Raw genomic sequence first — 11,738 nt, 5'->3', positions numbered from 1 at the left:
CACTGATTGAAGGAGCTCCACTCTCAATATGGATTTGAACTTGTGTCTTTAATTACTTCAGCAAAGTTCACTGTTTTTACCAAATTCTGTAGCTTTCAGTGTACTTCTAAATCTGCTCCTTAGTCGCATCTTTTCGAGCCTGCTACTGCCTCTGGTGGAGTGGGGGTGGCAACACAACTAATATAATTACATCACTAAATCAGAATACCGCAAAGTCTTTATTATTTATTTTTAATTTTTCATTTTCTTATGGATGTGGAGCTAATTAAATGATAAACAAAACCTTAAAGTGGTTCCAGTTTCTGTCGATAGCCAACGTGTTGAAACTGTTTGAAATTTTAAATACCTTGGGTCGTTCCTGGACAGTCAGCTCAACTTTGCTGAAAAAACTGACTATATTTTGAAGAACTGTTCTCAGAGACTATCTTTTAAGAAGACTTCGTGATCTTGAATTTTGATTAGTTGGAATGACCCAACTAGACTCTAGTTGGGTCCAGTGGCGCAAAAAGTAGGTATGCAGTGCATTACAACCCCACCCTAAAACCCCTAAAGTAAATTGTGGCACTGGGCTTTAACATAAAACAAAAAGTAATCCAAACAGTTGATGAGTAACAAAAATATAATTTATTTTACAATTCTGCTAAAACAAGTACAGGAGGGAAAAAAAAACACAGGGGAGCTTTATGCTTCGGGGTCTCCAAGGCCAAAATAATAAACAAAACACCCCCTTTCAACTATAAAATAAAACAACCACTTTCTAAAGAAGAACTAAAAGAAAATACAAAACCTAAACTCCCTTACTAACCAAAAAACAGGAGAAAACGGTTCACAACAAAAATGGAAGAGAACCCCGACCAGCTTCCACCTCTGGACAAAAACACATCTTGGACAATTGTTCACAAATATGCTCACAGCAAGCTCAGTTCACTTCACACACAAAGTCAGCTCTCAACAGGATCACAAGTCAAGGCCCAGGATAAACAGAAGGGGGTCTGGCATCTCCAGCTTGCTTCTTATAGGGTGGCTGACGAGCCCCAATACACTTCACCTGCAGCAATCAGGTAGAACTGAAACAGAAAACACAGAGCTCTCTCAGAAAGAGAGCCCCTAGAGGTCAGTGACCGTAACACAGTGCATGCAACGCATAGGGGCACAGCACCAGAGGGGGTGCCAAAACCCAGTCTAGAAGGGGCGGTGCGCCAATTATGTTTTCCCATACACTTCATCGCACCTTACGCTCCTTCACCTCATGCACATAACGAGATAAATGTAGCGAGTTGGGGGGGTTGGGGGGGATGTGAGGTTCTTGGGACCTGACCTGACATACCTTCCTTCTGGGGGGTCGGGGGGCGCCGATTTATGTTTTTGCATCCACCTGAATAATGTGTAGTTGTGCCACTGGTTGGGTCACCCCTATGTCTTGAAATTGGGGGGGGAATCATATTTTATTTATCACAACAGAAGGGTTCAGTGAATGCGCATATGAAACGGGTGGGTTCGGCACCTCAAAAAGGGTTAAGAACCATTGATCTAAAGTAATAATAGATGAATGATATATAAATGTAAAAATGATAACACAAAAAATCCCAACAAGCCCTGCTACTTGACTAATTTCAATAGATAGAGATGTAGTCATCTAAATTAAAACCAATGACAAATGGCATAACAGCACAAACTGGTCTAAATTCACTCTCAACCATGCAAAACCACAATTTACATTCTTCAGAGTAATTTTAGTTATCCTTTGATGCTTTAGAATTGGAGAATGAATGCTGATTGTGAATGTTGCAAATACTGAAGAAACAGCATGGGTGCTAGAAAGCAACATTATTTTACAGCACTTCACTGGCACTCCTCATTTTTAATTCTAACAGAAAAAGACTTCAAAAATAGTATTCTACCCTACTTTACAACAACAGTATTTTACTGCTTGAAATCTGCCATAAATTTACTGAAATTTCTGACTGGTTGTATTGAGTCTCACGTCTCTTTATTTTACAATCACACAAAAATCATCTTCAAAACAAATAAGAGGAGTCAAATAAAAATGATATCAGGAGAGTGAAACCAGAACCAAAACCTAACCGTGTCCTTTAAGAGCAACTTCTCAAAGGAAGATCTCCATCATCAGAAAGGAGTCGTATCTAATTGCTGTAACTATGGACACTTAAACAGTAAGATCTCAAATGTTTCCAGTTATATTTTCAGAGAGGTTTGATCCATTATCTACAGAAATCAGCTGCTCTGTTCTAATGAAAACACCTTCATATGTTCATCTCTGGGTGATGATGATGTTCTGCTGCTTTCTGGCTCCATGTCAGACTAACAGTGGGATACATTTCCACTGGGAAATAGCTGGTAAACCAGTCTGGTCCAATCAGGACTTGGTTTCTGTGTGCATTTTGAGGTCAGTTCAGCAGGAAGGAAAGCTTCATGATGTGGTTGGTGAGATCTGCTGGAACTCAACCAGACTGAGCTGATGTGGACCATCAGAGGTTCTGCTGGTTCTTAGTGGGATCAGCAGGAACATTAAATCTTTACAACTACTTGGATTATCTGGTTCACTGTTCACATCCAGATATCACTTCATGGACCTTTACCTTCTGATTGTCTCTGTGTGGACAGATATGTTGTGAGCTCACTGGCTTCCAGGATCTACAGGATCCATTTTAAATCCTCTATAACATCCAGGAGAGGATCCCACATGGACACACCCACATATCTCAGAGGTCCTCCATGTCCACATCACCTCAGATCCAGTCATCAGAACCTGATGGATGTCCCACACTGTCCTGAAGACCTGTGTAGTGAAAACCTTCACTTCCACTGTCCCCAAGCTCTGGGATATCGATTTTGTGATATATATATCGATATTTTCTTTCCTAGAAAAATCTCGATATTCATCCGCAAGTATTGTAACATCCAACTGTCACCTTGCTCACTCACTGCTTGCTTCACTGGGAGAGTGATTAGGTCATCAGGCTTACAGTGATTCCTTCAGATGTTAAGTGTCAAGGTTGAAAAGGTATCAAACTATTCAGAGCAGGGTACTTGGTGCACTTTATTCACTTTACAAATGCATGTAAGCTACAGTTTGTACTGTTTCAATTAAAAGAAACATGATTTCTCATCACTTCTTTGATTCATTTTTTCCAGCTGTTGACTTTAAGTCTGTCTCCAACCAGAGTCAGGAATTGTGTAGTTGGTGCTTTTAATCAGTTTCCAGTTAAATTAATTAAATCCAACTCTATAATAGTCACAAAATGTCACCGAAATCACTCTGTCCCTCTAAAATCTTTCAGAAAATCACAAAATATATTGAATTGTATCGTTTGCTCAATATTGCAATCTATATCATATCGTGAGCACAATATCATGTATTGTATCATATAGTGAGATTATTGTATTACTACAGCCCTATGGGACACTGTCTCCACCAGCATCAGATCTGCTGACAGTGCGAAAAATTTGAAATCCAAGTTCAGCACAAAATTTTTAAAATGTCTACTGGGTGACTCTGGTGTTACTGGTCTTCATCCTTGCAGTTCATCTTCCTCTTTCTCACTTATTTGTATTGTGTTCATGAGATGCTCTGATTTTTCCTGCTTTTAAGGACTTTTAATGTGAAACTCTTGGTGATTTCCTCTGTGAATACTGCTGGATGAATATTTCCTGACTTCCGGATTGTTCCTGGTTACTCCACAGAGTGGATCAGCAGAGCTCGGAGGTTCCCAGTGGTCCGTCTGCCCAGCAGCATCAAACACAGCTGGACTCCATATTTATGGTCTGTACATGAACAACAACTACTGTTTCATAGTTCTGTTCACAGTCGTCTCCATACTGCACTTTGTAGACCAGAGGACTGTCAGTCTGTTCAACATCCATCTGCTAGACAGACTGACATCAGACATAAGACTGACTGATTTCAGTTTGATGTTTCCTTCATCTATTATTCTATTCCAGCTGCTGGAGGAAAACATTGTCACTTTTGTGAAGCACGAGCTGAAGAAGATCCAAAAGGTTCTGAGTCCAGATTATCCAGAATGCTCAGAGAGTCAGAGAGAGGATGATGAGGTGTTGGAAGGTGAGGATGAAGAGCAGAGGAGGAGCAGCAGAGAGGCAGTGATGAAGATCACACTGAACTTCCTGAGGAGGATGAAGCAGAAGGAGCTGGCTGACCATCTACACAGCAGTAAGAGGATTTCTATAAAGATTTTACCTGAATGATAAATGATACACTTAATGATGTCTGAAGTGATGTAATCACATTTATTCAAAGAAGATTCAGAAGTTACAAATTTTACATTTTACATTTATTTAGAACAATTTGCTGCAGTTTGTCAACGTCAATTTAAATCTGGTCTGAAGAAAAAGTTCCAGTCTGTGTTTGAGGGGATTGCTAAAGAAGGAAGTCCAACCCTTCTGAAACAGATCTACACAGAGCTCTACATCACAGAAGGAGGGACTGGAGAGGTCAATGATGAACATGAGGTCAGACATATTGAAACAGCATCCAGGAAACTACACAGACCAGAAACAACAATCAGACAAGAAGACATCTTTAAAGTCCAACCTGGAAGAGATCAACCAATCAGAACAGTGATGACAAAGGGAGTGGCTGGCATTGGGAAAACAGTCTTAACACAGAAGTTCACTCTAGACTGGGCTGAAGACAAAGCCCACCAGAACATCCACTTCATATTTCCATTCACCTTCAGAGAGCTGAATGTTCTGAGAGAGAAAAAGTTCAGCTTGGTGGGACTTGTTCATCACTTCTTTACTGAAACCAAAGAAATCTGCAGCTTTGAACACTTCCAGGTTCTGTTCATCTTTGATGGCTTGGATGAGAGTAGACTTCCACTGGACTTCAATAACAAGGAGATCCTGACTGATGCTACAGAGTCCAGCTCAGTGGATGTTCTGCTGACAAACCTCATCAGGGGGAAACTTCTTCCCTCTGCTCTCCTTTGGATAACAACACGACCTGCAGCAGCCAATCAGATCCCTCCTCAGTGTGTTGGCATGGTGACAGAGGTCAGAGGGTTCAATGACCCCCAGAAGGAGGAGTACTTCAAGAAGAGATTCAGAGATGAGCAGCAGGCCAGCAGGATCATCTCCCACATAAAGACTTCACGAAGCCTCCACATCATGTGCCACATCCCAGTCTTCTGCTGGATCACTGCTACAGTTCTGGAGGATGTGTTGGAGACCAGAGAGGGAGGAGAGCTGCCCAGAACCCTGACTGAGATGTACATCCACTTCCTGGTGGTTCAGACCAAAGTGAAGAAGGTCAAGTATGATGGAGGAACTGAAAGTGATCCACACTGGAGTCCAGAGAGCAGGAAGATGATCGAGTCTCTGGGAAAGCTGGCTTTTGATCAGCTGCAGAAAGGAAATCTGATCTTCTATGAATCAGACCTGACAGAGTGTGGCATCGATATCAGAGCAGCCTCAGTGTACTCAGGAGTGTTCACACAGATCTTTAGAGAGGAGAGAGGGCTGTACCAGGACAAGGTGTTCTGCTTCATCCATCTGAGTGTTCAGGAGTTTCTGGCTGCTCTTCATGTTCATCTGACCTTTCACAACTCTGGGGTCAACATGATGGAAGAAACACAAACATCTAAGAAATCTGAACTAAAGGCTCTCCATCAGAGAGCTGTTGACAAGGCCTTACAGAGTCCAAATGGACACCTGGATTTGTTCCTCCGTTTCCTCCTGGGACTTTCACTGCAGACCAATCAGAGACTCYTACAAGGTCTGCTGACACAGACAGGAAGTAGCTCACARACMAATCAGGAAACARTTCAGTACATCAAGRAGAAGATCAGTGAGAATGYGTCTGCAGAGAAAAGCATYAATYTGTTCCACTGTCTGAATGAAYTGAATGATYDTTCTCTASTRRAGRAGATCCAACAGTCTCTKAGTTCAGGAAGTCTCTCCACAGATAAACTGTCTCCTGCTCAGTGGTCAGCTCTGGGTTTCATCTTAGTGTCATCAGGAAAAGATCTGGATGTGTTTGACCTGAAGAAATACTTTGCTTCAGAAGAGGTTCTTCTGAAGCTGCTGCCAGTGGTTAAAGCCTCCAACAAAGCTCTGTAAGGACATACATTGTTACTGCAATTATTTTTGATAAAGAGAAATTTGCTAATGATGAGGTAAACATTGATTTATGTTGTTTGTTTACTTATTGGTCCATTGTCTCCCAGATGTTTCTCAATGGTAGCCAATGAGTAAAAGAGAGATTGATTTTCAGACGTCATTGTGTGGCTATTCATGATCTTACATAGTCAAGCAGCAAAAGCCGTCATCTTTCTGCTGAAGCTCCAACTGGGTTCATGCAGTTCAATTGAAATTTAACAGTTCTCTTACCAGTCTCGCAGTTTCCTCCAATTCAGTAATTCAAAACTGGAGGCCCAACTATAGAATGAACCATTTCACAGTAAACAGCTTTAGAATAAATGTTTAAAAAAACACAGTTCCTTTAATGTGTCCAAGAAGAACATTGTTGACTGAAAAGTAAAACATACATTTTCAAGAATTTATTTAACAGATCTTCCTCGCTATGTCCTCAGACTGAGTGGCTGTAACCTCTCAGAGAGAAGCTGTGAAGCTCTGTCGTCAGTTCTCAGCTCCCAGTCCTCCAGTCTCAGAGAACTGGACCTGAGTAACAACAACCTGCAGGATTCAGGAGTGAAGCTTCTCTCTCCTGGACTGAAGAGTCCAAACTGCAACCTGGAAACTCTCAGGTAAAATGTTCTCAGTCCTGGTGAAGCCAGATTTCTGTCTATTGCCCGCCATCAGAGATTATGTAAAAAAAATTTCAATAGCAGATTTAGTTATAGATTACTTCAGTCTTTTGAGGAAGAACATAACTGACTGAAAAGAAAAACATAAATCTCGAATAACTGTTTAATAACAGATTTTCCTCCCTGTCTTCTCAGACTGAGTGTCTGTAACTTCTCAGAGACAAGCTGTGAAGCTCTGTCCTCAGTTCTCAGCTCCCGTTCCTCCTGTCTTAGAGAACTGGACCTGAGTAACAACAACCTGCAGGATTCAGGAGTGAAGCTTCTCTCTGCTGGACTGAAGAGCCCAAACTGCAACCTGGAATTTCTCAGGTAAAATGTTCTCAATGTTATGATGTATTCTGTTTTCTTTAGTTGTTTCTTCATCCTCTCCACCTGGGTGTAATTACTGCAGCAGTTTTGAGTTTCTGTTTGTGTTGTCCCCAGTATATTTAACTTTACTTGAGTCCCTTTCTGGTTCTGGAATCCTCTGTTGCTTGCTGCACTCTCTGTTAAGTTAGATTTACAGTTTGTCATCTGGATAGGTACCAATTTGAAAATAAAGCTTCTGCTTTTGCTTATTTGAGCTTGGCTGTACTACCTTCTTTCACAACAATGTCTAAATATGACATTCAATTTCTGTCCATTTACTGGTGTCAGAGATGATGTGAATGCTATCTCAAAAATAGATTACAGTAATAAGATATCTGACAGTGATGTGGCTAACCATGCTAAGCCAACATAAACATAGCTGGTTTTCATTTGCTGAAGCCTTAACAAACCAAGAAGAGATAATTGGTCAGGTTTTGACTGATTGTGTAATTCTGGGAACCTAAGAAATTGCTGAATCCAAGCAGCACAAGGGAACATTATTGCAGATCCTTCCTCCAAGCTGTTGTTAGACTTTCTATCCATAAGTTTTCCTAATACACTTAAGTATTTTCATCTTTGCTTGCATGCAGTGTTTTCCTATTGCTATTTCAACACACAAATATAAACATCTTCTACATGATTATAAATTGCCCTACTCAGCTGTATATTTATTTTGATCTGATTATGCTGTTTTTATTGTACAGTACAGTATTTCAACAATGTGGTAAATATTTCCTTGCTCTACAGTCTCCTATTCATTTTAGTTTTCACTATATCTTAAATATCCAATGCTTTTATTTATCTTAAACTTGCTGCTGGCAAACCTGAATTTCTTGCTGTGGAACAATGAATGATGTTTCTAATCTGTAGAATACTAACATAAAAAATATATGACAATATTTGTAACATATTTGTCTACATGGGACAAATGTTTTTTATTACCCACAGAATGAAATACTGTTTTATTGCTATTTTATGTTATTAGCAGGTTAAGCTCCAGTTGCTTGAGTTTTTTTCTCTCCTGTGAATGTCCAGTTCAGACCTTGGGCACTACCTCAATGTTCTCATCTTCTCATCATGTGATGAATTGTGTGTCTGCAGCTTATCAGGCTGTTTGGTCTCAGAGGAAGGCAGTGCTTGTCTGGCCTCAGCTCTGACCTTTAACCCCTCCCATCTGAAAGAGTTGGACCTGAGCTACAATCATCCAGGAGACTCAGGAGTGAAGCTGCTGTCAGTTGGACTGAAGGATCCAGCCTGGAGACTGGAAGCTCTCAGGTATRGAGGAACCTGCTGCAGGAGCAGAGAAGGTCTGATAGAGGAGGAAGAGGAGAAACGTCTTTAGTCAGTCTGATTATTAAATCAGGTTGAGCTTCCAGAAATTTTTCCTTAGTTTCCTGATGTCCTTTTAGGCTTCAGTGAGTTTCTTCAGGGATTTCCTTTCTCCTCTCTGTTGGAGCTTTTCCTGTGTTTGGAGAAATGAGTTGTGCTGCAGCAGCACCAACTGTCCTTCCTACATCCACTGCAGTTTGTAGTCCAGATGTTGGACTGTTCCTGTCTCAGTGGAGGACAATGTGTGTCTGAGAGACATGTAATGTCCATGTTTGCTGCTGAAAGAGACTGATGGTCTGACCCCCCTCCTCCTTTCAGGGTGGAGCCTGCTGGAGGCCGATTCTTGACACCAGGTCTGAGGAAGTGTAAGTGTGTTTTTCATCTGATTCATGACAACAAAGCAGCTCACATTCAACCATCTTCAAACTGTCACATCACTCATTCAAGATCATCATCAAAGATCAATAAATGATCAATAACTGCAGCTGGATTGTGTTTGTTCTCTCCATCAGATTCCTGTAGACTCACAGTCGACACAAACACAGTGAACAGAGAGCTCAAACTGTCGGAAGACAACAGGAAGGTGACATGTGTGGAGGAGCTTCAGTCATATCCTGATCATCCAGAAAGATTTGATAATTATCTTCAGCTGCTGTGTAGAACTGGTCTGACTGGTCGATGTTACTGGGAGGTCGAGTGGAGAGGAGAAGTTTCTATATCAGTGAGTTACAGAAGAATCAGGAGGAAAGGACACAGTACAGACTGTTGGTTTGGGGTGAATGATCAGTCCTGGAGTCTGAGCTGCTCTGATTATGGTTACTTTGTCAGTCACAATAACAAATCAACTCGTCTCTCCTCCTCCTCCGTCTCTAACAGAGTATCAGTGTATGTGGACTGTCCTGCTGGCATTCTGTCCTTCTACAGAGTYTCCTCTGACTCACTGATCCACCTCCACACCTTCAACACCACATTCACTGAACCTCTCTGTGCTGGATTTGGGTTCTGGTTGACCAGTTCTGGTTCCTCTGTGTTTCTTTGCTGAGTTGAGTCAAAGACACTCTCTCAATGTTGTACAGTGACAGATAACAGACATGTGCTAAACAGAGTGTTCAGCACATGTCTGTCTCATTCACTAAGAAACCCATTTTCAGATTCATGGATTGCATCTATTTCTTGATTAAATGATTCCCTGAAAACGTCTTCGTCTACTAGTCATTTGAAGATGAAAACTGGGATTATTCCAGGATTTGCATCTTGAAGTTTTTCTGTCTTTTTCCAGTCAAAGTTTCACATTGAATATCAGAATGTTCTTATTCTTGTTTTATTTTCTTTCATTCATCAATCAAGTTTCATCAAAATGTTGGGCAAGTATTCTCAATCACTGGACATTTTCTGTTTGTCAGGTTTTGTTTTTTTAAAGATGTCAGATTTTAATGTTAAGTGCTTCTTTTGTATATTTACTAGTTATACTTTGTGTTTTTAAGGAGCAATAAACACTTTTTTTTCATTTGATTAATTTGTTGTTCCTTCTGCTTTGTTCCTTTGTTCATATTTCAATATTTAAGAAAACAGTTTTTTTTATTTCAACTCTGACTTTCAGAAAGTTTTAATTTGCAGTAAAATATTTCAATCCCATGAAGATCAAAGGTCAGTGTGTGAAACATAAAGTGGGAAGATCTTAACATTTTTGTTTCATTCAAAAAATTAAGCCTGCAGAACATTTTTCTCTGGTTAAGAACCAGAGAAAAACTGGAAGATCTGAATAAAAAATGAAGATCAATGTTGGACACAAGAAGCCTGATTACTGCATCTTTGCAATATTTACATGTAAATTTGATAATAAAATGTAATCCTTTTTAGCTGCTGCTTCCACCAGCAGATTTGGCTCAGTTTAATGTGCCATGTCTGACCATGTTTGAGGAAGAAGAGAGGAAAATATTCTGCTGCTCTGACCTAAAGTTCAGGCCTTCTGATGGTTGGTTTTTATTATCAATTTGGTCATAAAAAGTAAATATTTCTGTAAAGACAATCACCGGTTCTGTTAGAAGGAATGGACCAGAACTCCAGCAATGTATCATGAGAACCTTGTGGAAGGAAACCAGAACATTTGACCCATATAGACTGAAGGAAATTCTGACCAAACCTGAGGAGATGGATGCAAACTTCTGAATATTAAGTTATGAAACTGTCTCCAATATATATTTATATATAATTTTTCTCTTTCTTATTCCTGAATCATGAGGCATTTCACATTCTGGGGTAAAAGTTACTCAAGACATCAAAATGTACTAATAATCTGAATTCAGATTTACTAGAAGTTTCCTGTGGAAAACCACCAGGGTCAGAACTGGGTCCTAAACTTTTCTAAATTTACATAAATGATTTATGCAACGAATCTAATTTGTTAACATTTACTTTATTTGCTGATACATTATTTTGATCTGGTGAGTTTGGAGCAGCAACAGTTTAATGGAAGGAGAATTACAAATATTAATGATGTGACAAAAATAGATTAACACTAAATTATGGGAACAATTTAATATTTATGAACAAGAAAAGAAATAAAAAATGTCACTCAAAAAAAGTTACATTGTAATGCTTTTATTGATGAGGTAAAAGCTGGAATGTAAAAATCTATTGCAATATTTTTCACAATCAGTTTTTCTGAACCTTAAATCACTTTACATGTTTTAATGTTGTTTCCATAAATGAATTATTGTGTGTTTATCTGGAGAAACTCCTAGAAAACCAACACAGAAGAAAATGATCTGAATTATAACTGAGTCTGATTATTTAATTTAACAAATGAAATATTTCTTACAGTGCAAACTTTAAAATGTTCTGATTTAGTAGAGATCAGAACAATATTGATTATTTACAAAGTCTATAATAAAATCCTTCCATGGTTTAAAGAAACATTGTTAGAAATGAAAGAAACAAACTATAAACGAATAGAAAATGATTTATTCAGGATGAATATAAAACAATTGTAGTTCAGTTAGAGGGATTTCTAGTTTGCARTAATTTAGTGAGGAGTTAAAACTGATTTTCCTTCTGAAATATTTGCTAAACCAATAAAATGAGGTTTGATTTTGTTTTTTGTGAGTTTGTCTACAAACTTAGCTGGAAATCCTTGAAGATGTTTTAGAAAAATATCCAGGAAATTTTCTGCTGCTTTGATTTTATGATGATTTATGTAGAACAGAGTGAAAGTTTTATATGTTTGTTTTTCTACCTAAACTTTTTTCAGTCTAA

At 39.2% G+C, this 11,738-nt stretch overlaps 1 protein-coding gene across 1 annotated transcript; it reads left to right on the top strand.

The window, feature by feature from the left end:
* The first annotated feature begins 3,792 nt into the window (after window positions 1-3,792).
* Window positions 3,793-9,525, top strand: LOC103460898 (NACHT, LRR and PYD domains-containing protein 4-like). The gene is made up of 7 exons (XM_017303529.1): window positions 3,793-3,864; window positions 3,964-4,192; window positions 4,280-6,095; window positions 6,573-6,746; window positions 8,256-8,429; window positions 8,802-8,848; window positions 8,996-9,525. The coding sequence occupies exons 1-7, from the start codon at window positions 3,793-3,795 to the stop codon at window positions 9,523-9,525; spliced, it is 3,042 nt and encodes a 1,013-aa protein (XP_017159018.1).
* Window positions 9,526-11,738: the final 2,213 nt, after the last annotated feature.

The sequence above is a fragment of the Poecilia reticulata genome, unplaced genomic scaffold (genome assembly GCF_000633615.1).
Source record: "Poecilia reticulata strain Guanapo unplaced genomic scaffold, Guppy_female_1.0+MT scaffold_330, whole genome shotgun sequence".
In the NCBI taxonomy this organism is placed as follows: domain Eukaryota; kingdom Metazoa; phylum Chordata; class Actinopteri; order Cyprinodontiformes; family Poeciliidae; genus Poecilia; species Poecilia reticulata.
This window is presented reverse-complemented; position numbering and strand designations above follow the sequence as displayed.